Source organism: Meleagris gallopavo, chromosome 3 (assembly GCF_905368555.1).
Source record: "Meleagris gallopavo chromosome 3, MGAL_WU_HG_1.1, whole genome shotgun sequence".
In the NCBI taxonomy this organism is placed as follows: Eukaryota; Metazoa; Chordata; class Aves; order Galliformes; family Phasianidae; genus Meleagris; species Meleagris gallopavo.
Window position 1 is genome coordinate 66,499,355 of NC_139406.1, and position 12,248 is coordinate 66,511,602.

A 12,248-nucleotide genomic window follows, 5' to 3' on the forward strand; every position below is an offset into this window, starting at 1 on the left:
GAATATAGAAAGTGTCCAGAGTACTTATTTTCTAAATATTAAAAAACGAATCTGAATATTTGCTGTACAGATGCACAGTATGGTGCTAGGCAGCAAGAACTGGAGTCACCAAGAAGTTTCCATCACTTCACTGTTACTGCAGACACACACACATTATTTAGCTAAATCTAAATTATGTGCAAGAAGTGTAGAACCCAATCTGAGATGTTCGTCCATCAGCACACATCCAGATGAATGCCAGAAATTTTCACTTGCACGTGGGCTTAGACATGTACTTGTACACACTTACAAGCACATACCACATTTAAAATCTGCCACTCACCCAGGCACCTGTTCACCATACAGAACAGGCATCAATTTGTGACATCTGAAATCCTGCAATAACTGACACAGGAAGTGTGTTATTTAACTTGGAGAGATGAAGTCAGTAAGATTATAGGAGATACTACGTAAAACAACCATGGCCCTTCCCATACACCACATTCAGTTTTAAACAAAAATTATTCAGAGATATTGGAGCCTTTTCCTCCTTGATCATAGGAACAAAGGGAAAGCCTTAAGTAGAAGGAAAGCAGAGGACTGTATTTGCAAAACAGGTTCACTTCTCATTCAGCAATCCTGCTACTTTACGTTACGCTTTGCAAAACACGCCCACCATTGACCGCACAGGTTTCCACCAGACACGAATTAAGAAGGAGCAGGTTGGCCCAAAATGGGAAGCCATAATTGCTTTTCCAATTATTGGTTTCCCAAACGGAGAGTTTAAAATTAACTAAGACAATTATCACGTTTCTCGAGGTGGTATACGTGCCTGGCCCTACGAGTCGGAGGACCCTGTGAGACACTACGAGCTTCAGGAAGAGGACAGGGGAGGGCTGCTGAGCAGAAAAGGAGAAGAGCAGGGCACACCCGGGTCTGTCTGCCCAGCTCTGGGAAAGCCTGAAAAAACAGTTAAAAACAAGTGTGATAACAGAAGGCAGCAGGTAAATTCATTAAACTACAGGCAATTTTGGCTCTTATTTCTGTTACACTGCTAACTGTAGTCACAAGCTGCAATTACTGAGTGCCATCACATCAGGTGTTCGTACTGCAGTGGCTGAAGCTTTGAAATCTCACATCAGGGTATCTTCTACAGTCTTCCTGTGAACATCTATCTTCCCTGAAATGACCATTTCTTTCTGTTGTAGGAGATGTAAAGAAGGTAACAGAAACTAATGAAAAAGTATCTGCTATCTTTGCTGACCCTCATTTTGATTCTGTCTACATTAAGAAGCTGCACACCACAGCTCTAGGTTTAAGTACTTTAATACAGCCTTGTGTATGGACTCTGTTACGGACAGAAATATCCACCTGCTCTTCACTCAACAAATTTTATGTACAAGTGAAAGACATATTAGTAATCTATGTTAATGTTTTATCTCCTTGATTTCAATAACTTGAAGAACACTACTGAAAATGTACAGGAAGCTCTGTTCCTTTCCATTTTCTCCTGGTTTGATATCAGTAAGAATGGCAGTGGTTGCAAGCAGGATGGAGAAACACTATCAGTTCTCCTGTAATCTCATTCAGGGTTAAGGAAGTAGAACTCCCAAAATCCAGGCATCTGAGAGGCAGCAGAGAACTTTCCACATGCAACAGTAAGATGTTGGAAATGCCGCCTCAGTGGCTCCTAAGTAAGAACACTCATCTGATCTGTCTGCATCTGAAAGCTCTTTGTGTGGACCAAGATGTATAGCAGTGTCTCTAATGAAAAAAGAGATCAGCTTCACTTTCAAGACCTCTTGCAGATCAGATACAGAGAGGTGTGAGGTTTCTAAGGCCAGAAGCAACTGCCTGAGTTTGGAAGCAGCCAGCAGAAATAAGAGACTTGAGATTAGAGATCTCTTAAAAGGGTGCAAAAATTTAATCCATTTGCCTAAGCATCACAGTGGAAAATAAGGACCTTTACCTTTTTTTTTTTTTTTTTTTTTTGAATGATGATGTTTTGGTGAAATCAGACAATGGTTGTTCACAGATGTATCCAATTTCTGAATGAAATCAGGCACTGAGGATAAAAGCTTCAAGGGTCAGAGCTGATCCCCAGAGCTTACAGCCTGGAGGACACATTTACATTATACACACATTCTTGTTTTCTCTAACTTGTTTCAAGTCAGGACGTGGAGAGCACGGCCCTCCAGAGGAGATGAGCACATAAGGAGTGTGCCACCAGTTCAGATGTTCTCCCAAAGCTATGTTTGGCTCCAGACAAAAACATTAACAGTTTTCCTGTTCAGAGTAGGAGGGGTGCCAGCAGAGAAGCTTATTTTTGGGTCTGACTGCACAGCAAAGTGGTATCAGAGTTTCATCTCAGTACCCCTGCAGGCAAAGGAACAACACAAGCAAAAACATGCAGTGACCTTTGCTTCCTCAGTGTCTCTAGACACAAATCCTCTGGCAAACTGGATGAACTGAACATGCCTCATAGGAGAAGAGCCTTCACTAAGAACATGAAGAATGAATCCCGAAGTTCTGTGCAAAGATCAACAAGCCAAAGAGATGCTGTTCCCAAAAGGAGGAAGGCTTGCTTCCTTCCCTCCCTTTCTTTTTCCTCCTTCATGCACTAGCTGGAACGTAATCACCTCTTCCCTTACGCTATGACTGCCAGCTGTTTAGGCAAGCTCAGGCAGCCCACTGCAGCATGCAACAAGTTCTAAAATGAGTCTGTGGAGACCAGTGCATCATTGGGAGCTGGAAGAAGGAAGGCCAGAAGGGATAGAGATGCTTTACCCTTTTTCATATTGATGAAGCAGGTCAGCTTGACATGGCAAACTGTTGGTAAAGCCCAGAACCCCATCCCAAAGGAAGCAGTGAGAAGAAAATGGGCAGAAGAATCTACTTCTCTCATGCCCTGAGGAAAGAAGGACAGATGTCTACAACACCTGGCCACACATCCAGAAGCAAATCCCTAGCAGCCTCAGTTTCACCATTATTAACTGTCCAACTTTTCCCATCCAGCTCTGTGCCAGATGAGCCCTGTGCAGATGAACCATGTGCTAGTGAGGCACCACTGTTCATCTGGATACTCAGAGCAACAACTGCACCACAGTGGGCTGTAAAAAAGTTGGTTCTGTTTTTTTCCTTAGGCAGCACTTACATTAGACACAATTACGTAAAGAAGAGACTTGTTATAAAATACGGTTTCAAAAACATTTTCAATTCAAAGACTGTTCTGGCCATTTCAAAGGTGTAGGCATGTATGAATAAAGGATCAAGTTGGCTCAAATGTTTACAAAATTCAAAAAGCCCAGTTCACTGAAGGTTTCCATACAACGTTCTCTCTGTCAGTATGATGCAGGCGTTTACCACTTGATCTGCTGAAGCAGAAAATTTCCTAAGTAACCAGCCCATCTCATGACTGCTTGTCATAATTGCATTGCCTATCTAAAGTACAAGTAAGCTTTTATCCATTCTGTTAAAAAATACATTCAAGATGGTAAAACGATGAGCTGTGTAATTTCACACTTCGGTATCCAATCACTGAGGCGTTTTACCTGCTCCGATTCTGTGTCCGGTGATGGTAAGTGCCTCTGGTAGATTGAAGCTGTACTTAAAGATCAGTAGGACTGATGGAGAGAGGTTTTGAGAGACTAATGGATGCACACCCATGCTTATGTAATTGGGCTCTAATTCCAAGTCTATTTAAACTAGCAGGATTTTTCCATCAGCTTCATCGGAGTCAGGATTTTAGGGAAGTTTGACTCTGATCTTTGGCAAAAACAGCAATGAAAAGATGTGTATTTTTATCCCAAGTTCGAGCAACAGAAGTTGTTCAGTTTCCTGTCTTCGTTAGTTTTGTTGTCAAACAACAAATACCACCCACACATGTACTTTCTCATACAATGAGGAAAACGTCACCACAGCCATCACTTCAGACTAGAAAGTCTGGCAAGGTGCCCAAAAGGTGAAAGTGATCAAATTGCAGATTGTTCATCAGCACTTGCATCGCTCAATGCTTATATGCTCTGCTCTGCAACGCGCTGCAGTTAGATGTCACCACCAGACCAGGAACTCTAAGCTGAGTACCACAGAATGCAACACACTCTTTATTCACACTCCTTTTATTCACTTTGTATTTCCTGTTTAGTCTTTACAAATAAATACAAACACTAATAACAGTTTCTCTCTTAGTCCTCAGTATCCTTCTGGGTGACCTCAAGGAACAGTCAAGCTGCTTGCTATTTTTAGTTAAGTCATTCAATAAATCACTTGAAAGTATTATGAATACTCAAGGTTAATGAAGAGAAAGCTAATGGGCACTTTCTTACTGCGGAAAAAAAGTAACAAACGCCATCCTTGCTCGACCCACAACAATGCTTAAAAAGGGCTGAGCAGTGCAGAAACTGGTAGAATCAGAGAATTGCTCAGGTTGGAAAAGACCTTCAAGTTCAAGTCCAACCGCAACCTAACCATACTACCCTAACAACAACCCTCCGCTAAATCATGTCCCTGAACACCACATCCAAACGGTTTTTAAACACATCCAGGGATGGTGACTCAATCCCCTCCCAGGGGAGTCTATTCCAGTGCTTAACAACCCCTTCTGTAAAGAAGTGTTTCCTGATATCCAACCTAAACTTACCCTGGAGCAACTTCAGGCCATTTCCCCTCGTCCTGCCACCAGTGAGAAGAGACCAACCCTGCTCTCGCTGTAAGCACCTTTCAGATATTGAAAGAGAGCAATAAGGTCTCCCATCAGTTTCCTTCTTCCCAGACTAAACAGCCCCAGTTCCTTCAGTCTCTCCTCATAGGGCATATTCTCCAAGCCCTTCAGAAGCTTTGTTGCCCTTCTTTGGACCTGCTCCAGCACCTCAATGTCCTTTCTGTACTGAGGTGCCCAAAACTGAACACAGTACTATAGGTAAGGCCTCACTAGTGGTGAGTACAGGCGCAGGATTACTTCCCTAGTCCTGCTCACCACACCATTCCTGATACAAGCCAGGATGCCATTGGCCTTCTTGGCCACCTTGGCCTTTTTGGCCACCTTTTAGGCCCTACTGAAACTCATACAGTTTATCCTGGCCCACTGATCCAGTCCATCCAGGGCCCTCTGGTAGGGCATAAGCCTATGCAGCCATACTTCTCATGGGATGCATTTCACATACTGAGGATCACATCACGAAAAGCACTTTTTCAGTACTGAGTGTGCAGACACAAAGAGCAAGCAGCACACATCTACCAGCAGTAAATGCTGTGTCCCTGACAGCAACTCGTGATCACTCCAACCAACCTCACTGGGGGCTGAGAACGGTCCCACAAACATGGATTAGAGCTGCCAGTGGCTCTAGCACACCTCATTCATCACACATAGCTACAGTTTGCTCACACAATTCCTTTTAAGGGCAAAGTGATTACCCTTGGTCAGTGTCCAAGAAACAACAAAAAAATAAACTGCACCAAAAATTCCCAGCAAATTGCTCCCATTCATTCTTCATTATGGGAGATTGAGGAAAAAGAATACCACCTTACAATTGCACCACTCTCATCCCTGCCTCCACTAATCCATACTACACACAAGCTTTTCTATATGTAATAAAGAGGAAAAAGCCAAGTCTACCTGGGCAGTTTCCACCCAGTCACCAGCCAGGCTTTCAGTCAAGGTCTATACTTAGAAAAACACAATGGAGCTGCTGGTGTTAATAAATCTGTATTGTCTTAATTTGCTTGTCCTCCACAGCCTATCAGTACCCATTTTTTTCTCTCTTCAACCCTACAGCAGCAAGCAGAGCAGCACTATGCTTGCCCTGAGTAGCCCAGCATAGCAGGAGCCTGCTCCCAGGCCAGGATGTGAGTTCTGTATTACACAGATATTTCTACAGAAGTAACTGTTACTACCAATACTAGTCCCAGAGAAAATGTTCATTCTTAGGTTAGCATGCAAGCTCCTAAAGTGCTTTTGAGACCTCTCCACCACAAAGTGAAGTCGCTATTTAATGACAAATTGCTTTTTGTAAATTGCCAGTTCAAATACTTTGGCATGCACACAGGAAAGCTAAATTAAATAGCACTTGACTAATCAAGCAACAAGTAGGTTTGTTCTGCCTGAGGTGAGCCTATAATCCGTTTGAAGAGTAAACATGGACGTTTGATTTAAAGGATGACAATGAATTCACACCTGGCTTTAGAAAGATGGTAGAGAAAAGAAGGTGAGAGATAATTCAATGAAATAAAGCACATAAATAAGAGGCAACTAACTTCTTCCAAAGTTGGACTTTTCTTTCTCATCTAATCTCAAAAGGCTGGGGATTTAGATGCAGCCAAGGCACGAAATGCAGGTTACATAGAGTTTCACATACAAGATGAGCTGGTCCAAACAGCACCTTGGTCTTGCTTGTTTTCTGACCCACGTGAATGAATTGGTTCTGGCAGGATCAGCAATCTTGGCTCCTACCAGCCACCGCTGGCCTGGTAAAGCATGCTCACACCTCTCACAGCTCAGGCTGGAACAGCAGGGAAAAAGGAGAGTAGAAAAAAGGAGCCTTCTCCAGTGCCCAGCCTCTTCCCCTTGAGTAACCATGTGGCTACATTGACACAAAGAAGCAATCTCTCCCCTCCCCTCATTCCTTCTCTCTCATTTATCATCTCTTTCCAGGACTGTAGAAATCCAAGATCAGTCTTTAGAAGCTGACCTTCAAAGGCCAACTCAGGAGGCAGATACCCCTCACCCTATGCCAGCTCTCCATTTGCCACGGACCCAACTCTGACTGTGGGTGTTCCGTGCCAGACCATTACCCTCTCACAGTCCCATGATCAGTTCCCTGCATTCACTTCTGGTCTGCTTCTTCCACTTTTAATCTATCACTCCAAACTTACTTGAAAGACCCTGAGTTTTATGCACTCCTAACAACCCCTAAAGAAATGCACGGTAATAAAGACAACTTAATTTCTTTATCTGTTACTGTATTTTTCTTAGTTTATAGTACTTTAGAAGTGCAAGTGCTGAAAGAAGAAATGAAGTGGGTCAAGAGAGCAAGAAATACTCTTCCAAAGCCCTAAGTGGGTGCATACCTACTTAGGGAGCCACACAGCACTGACAAGGACCTCAGAGTTTGTTGTGTATACCAACAGCAGCGATCTCATCTATGAAGCGGATTAACTTTCCAGGGAGGTAAATACACACAGGTGTAATGCTCTTGTATGAACACACAGACTGAAGTAAGCGAGACAAATATCAGCTGCCTTAATGTATACTGACAGACAGACACTAACAGTGTGCTGTGGACTGGCAAAGGCAATGATGCATGCAGCTAGCCGGAGCTGCCCTCCCAAAACCCTCTCCAGCACTCAGTGCCATGGCAGCCAAGAGCCCTGGGAAGCAGCAGCACGCCGCTTGCGAGCCGTCATGCTCGGCTACCAAGCAAAGCGCTGAGGGCTCTGCAGCACTGAGCAGCCCAGGGGCCGGGATCACACCCATCACTGTGTGGCACTGGCTCATGGAACCCGGGCAGCCACTGTGCCTGGCTGTATCAATCCTGCTAGGACCGTGTGGTAGCCGCTGCTTCTCTCCTTAGGTGTGCTTCTTTTGGGGATATAGGGGAGACCAAAGAGTAATACGGCACAGCCACACGGTCGCTCCTCCCCTCCTGGTAAGTAAGACTCACTATAGAGAATTTGAAAAACAACCAAAAATCCGGATGGACACAGCTTCAACTCTCAAGCACAATTATTTGTGATCCTCCCTGCATGCCTACCACGTGAACCCTCTACAGACCGGCACGCGAACCTAACTGTCCTACCTGCGTTATCCCAAGAGAAAACCCCCCACAGCAAAGCACTCCTAACAAAATACCGGAGCCCAAGCCCGCAGGATCCCAGCGTGCGGGTGTTCAGCAGGGCGCTCCCCGTACAGCCAGACCGCGTACACCCGGACCGGCTGCGAACAGGGCCTGCGCTGCCCTCCGACCCGCCCAACTTTTCGTTACCCCCCTCCCGAAGTCCCAGCCGGCCCCGATCCCCAGCGCCGCACACGGGGCAGCCCGCACATGCGGCGGCAGCCCTCTGCCGGGAGCAGCACGGCACACGGCCGGGCTCAGCCGCCGCCGCCTTCCCGCCGCGTTCCCTCCCAGGGACGCCCGCACCCCGTCGCCCTTCCGGCCCCGCTCCGGGAACCCGCGCACCGCCGCCGCTTTGTGCGGGACTTGTTGAGCGCCGGGCGCGGGCGGAGGGGCCGCTCCCGCCGCATCCCGCCCTGGGGCACGGGCCCTGCCCGCCCCGCGGCCGCCACCGCCTCCCACCGCCCTCCCGCCCGCCGGCAGCGGGGAGCGCGCACTCCGGCTCGGCCCGGCCCTCCCGGACGCACCTTGAGGCTCGCCCGGAGGGGGCCCTTGCCGTGGGCGCTCAGCGCCGGTGGGAGGCTCCCCAAGCCGCCTTCCTCCTCCTCCTCTTCTTCCTCCACCTCCACCACCACGTCCTCGTCTTCGTCCTCCTCCTCCACCGCGGCGGCCGAGCCCTCCCGCCGGGGCGGCCTCCAGGCGCTCTCGGGCTTGGGGGGCCGAGCCCCGTCCGCCTGCGCGGCCGCCGGCCCCGCGCTCAGCCGCCGGCTGCCCATGCTGGAGCGCTTGGCCAGACGCCGCGCCTGCATCGTGCCCCGCCCGGCCCGGCCCGCTCAGCGGAGGCTGCGGGCGGCGGCCCCGCCGCGGGCGCGCAGCGGCAGCGCAGAGCCGAAGGGGCGGCGGCGGCGGCGGCGGCGCTCACCGGGGGGCGGCGGTGGGTGTGTGCGGCGGGCGCGCCGCGGCCATGGGGGCCCGGGGCGCGGCGAGGCGGGCCCGGAGCCGGCGCGGCCGCCCCGCAGCTCGCCCACCTGCTCCCGCCCGCCGCCCTGCCCTGCCCTGCCCTGCCCGGCCGGCCCGGCTGTCGGGCGCGGTGCGGGCTCCGCTCCCGCCGGCCCTTCCTCGCCGCCGCCGGTCCCCGGCACCAAAACCCGGACTGGATTCCCGCCGTCCGCGGGGCCGCGCTGCCCGGAGCCGCGAGCGGGTTCCCGTGCGTGGCGCCGCAGCCGCCCGCCGCCCACCTGCTGCGGCCCGGCCCGGCCCGGCCCCAGAACTGCCCGCAGCCGGGGGGAGCGGCCGCCCTCGGTGTGTGGGACGGGGCTGCGGCGGCTCAGGCCTGGGCGGTGGTGACGGGAGCGCACCTCTCTCACCGAGCGCGTCTGAAATGCAGGAACTGAACCTTGGGACACGAAAGACACTTTAAAAAGAAAGGTTTCAAAACGGAGAGTTTCGTGACATTGCAGTAACTACTGACATTTCCTATAGGCTTCTCTACCACTTACTGACGTATCCTATTAAATTATAATTAGAATTCTTTCGTCCTTTTCCTCACCATTTCCTCTTGGACTAAGTTTTGAGTCTTTATTTAGTTGCTATTTCTGAGCCACCTGTATCTACATATGTATATTCTCTCCCATTTACAAGCAAATTACAGTAATTCCATTTGCTGTGTTTAGTACCCGTCCCCACATGCATTTTGCTGTATAGAAACATTCACGTGCCACATGCACAAATAACGTACCAGCATGGAACCCAACCTCCACGACTACTTTTGACAGTGACAAATTAACACAATGATTTTTATTCACTTTGGAATACAACACACAGTGGTTTCCAGGCAGGAAATTATAGATAATACAGTTACAATTCTTACAGAAATAATGAAGATGCTTTTCCTATCTAACAAAGGAAGATGTTTCAGTTTTCTCCACCTGGCTTCACAAAACAGCCTCTTTCCTAGGTTTCCAGAGACCACGTATTTCTGGACGAGATCTGTAACAGATTCACTAGCAAATCTTACTGTACCTGGTTTTCCCATAGCATTTCCCCACACATCGCAAAGTGGCACTTCTGGGCTTTCCAACTTTATTGGCTGCACTGTGCCGGCTCAGCCCACCTTGCTGCAGAACGGCACACAGCTGTGGTGTGCAGCCCAATCCATCCTCCCGAAGCTTCACGTGTGGCTGCAGCTGTCACAGCAGACGTGGCACCTGTTGAGAGGGTCCGTCCTGGTTTTATGAGGATAATGATGGAAGGACAGAATTGTGGAGAAAAAAAAAAAAACAGGGCCAACACTTTAGAGCTTTATTTCTATGTTGAGGATATGATGAAAGTTACACTTAAGGTTTGCCTTAAAATCGTAGATTCTACCACGATTTTAAATGGCACTCTCAGTGCCTTCATGCTTGTACTTCAAAGGCATAGGTCTCTAGAGACAGAATCATTCCATTACCTCACAGTATTCAAAGTATTTCAAAGATCCTCAAATCATTTGAATAGCACCACGATCTAATTGTGATCTTCTGCAATGGCCTATGTTCAGTTATCTAAACTGTAACTGTGTTACTGAAGGTTTTGTTCCTACCTGGCAAGTACTAGGGTGGATCCTGAAAGACTTCACTGAGTTTTTCCAAGGTTTGTATCTTTTAATTGTAGCAAAAGCAGAATAAAAATAAGAGATGATAGATAAACCAAATGCATTATCACAAAATCGGATGACACGTGCCAGCAGGAACACCCCAAGTAATAGCACAGAGCCCATAGAATCTCAAGTAAAAAGCGGTGGTTATGTAGCTAGGCTTGCACAAACATCTCTGTTAACTCCAGTGAAACCTCACAGGTCAGCCTGTATGTGCACCCTGCACTCAGACCTCTGGTCAGCTTACCTCCAAGGCACAGCTGACCTGATGCCTCTCGCTGAGATGTTTTAGTGGATGAGCACAAAGGATTGTTAACCAACAATCAGCCTTTCAGTTGTCTGTTCTGCAACAGTTGTTTCTACAGTTACTACCCAGGTTCTGTTCTGGGAGCATAGTGGCAGAAGGGAGAAAAGAAAAATCCTTAGGGACACTCAGGAAAGACCAGGCCTGCCTGCCTGCCTGCCTGCCTGCCTGCCGGAGGTGGTTTTTCTCCTTGTGCAGAGGTTGCTCCATCCTCCAGCACACCACCTCTTCCTCCCAGGATTCCACAGGCAATGGTCCTGCAGCTCTCTCAAGGCACAGCAGGAGTGCAAACAAACTCTGGAAACACTGGGCAGGGTAAAGGAGAGGAGTGTCACCAAATCCCTGTGGGGGAAGAGGAGGCAAAATACTTTAGGGGTCAGGAGGGAAAAGGAAGTCCAGAGTTCACTGGACAGACAGGCAGGGCAATCCCAAGAAGGAGCTCAAAGAACACTGACTTTTGATCAGTCAGCTGAGCTCCTAATGCTTTTTACTCCTGCTGGGTTAGCACATGAGACAAGAAGCCAGTGTTGACAACTCTGTAACAGATCGGTTAAAAGACTTCTAGCACTTCCCAGGCATGCCAGGTTGGAGCGGTAGTAAGAATAACTTCTCTCATAGTGCTTGATACAAAGGATAGAAATGACTGAAATGTTCAATTTCTTCCAGTCTGTCTGACTTGCAGCATGAATAGAACTGAACCTGAACCTGAATTGCCCTTTCAGCACTTCCCAGGAGTTAACTTCTGAAGAAAGTTTTTCAAAGGACAGTTAGGGAGCCCTAGATACGGGACTCTGCGGTATCTTTACCCCGCTACGTTCACAGACAGCAAAGAGGCAAACACAAACCATAATCCGCTATTGCCCATTACGTTTTTTTTCCCTTCAGACTTCAGTCTTAGCACTCTTGAGATGAACTGCTGAACAATTCTGGCCCATAGCCACATCCTGCCACCTAGTAAAATCCTTGTGCTACACAGGATAATATGGCAACACTTAACTAAACAGTAATCTGCTGACTGGACTACAGCATAATATGCCTCTAACAGAACTACAGGCTCTGGCTGTAGCAGTAACTGTTTACATGTCAATGATTTCCAAGCTTATTAAAAGTCAATGTGCACATTGACACTCCCTTCATGTATACAGCTTTCCAAAACAGAAGAAATGTTTCAGATGCTTCTGTGCCTAAAATCTTAGCAATCAGTTCACATTTCCAAAGGAAGTAGTGAGTGTCTCACCACAGAAAGCCATGAAAAACAATTCCATCAACAGGTACTCTCCCTCCAGAAGTTATTCTAGAATTATCTGCAGAAGTCAATTACAAGCGTCAGCTTTCAGGCTGTATTGAATAATAGTCATTTAATTTCTTCCAGTAAATCCAATGGGCAGCCCTGTGCACTAGTCACAGGAAAATTCTGATTTTCCTTTGCACCAACACAAGTAGTCTGTACTGATCAAAGTCCGGTGGAGTTTTCTTATTATATATACTTTTAACACACATT

At 47.8% G+C, this 12,248-nt stretch overlaps 1 protein-coding gene across 1 annotated transcript in view; it reads right to left on the reverse strand.

The window, feature by feature from the left end:
* ZNF704 (zinc finger protein 704) overlaps positions 1 to 8,617 on the reverse strand; it is a 94,256-nt gene extending 85,639 nt beyond the window's left edge. The window contains exon 1 of the mRNA XM_085221334.1: positions 8,336 to 8,617. Within this exon, the coding sequence (XP_085077460.1) occupies positions 8,336 to 8,617 (282 nt within the window). The remainder of the gene's footprint in view (positions 1 to 8,335) is intronic.
* Between the last annotated feature and the right edge of the window lie 3,631 nt (positions 8,618 to 12,248).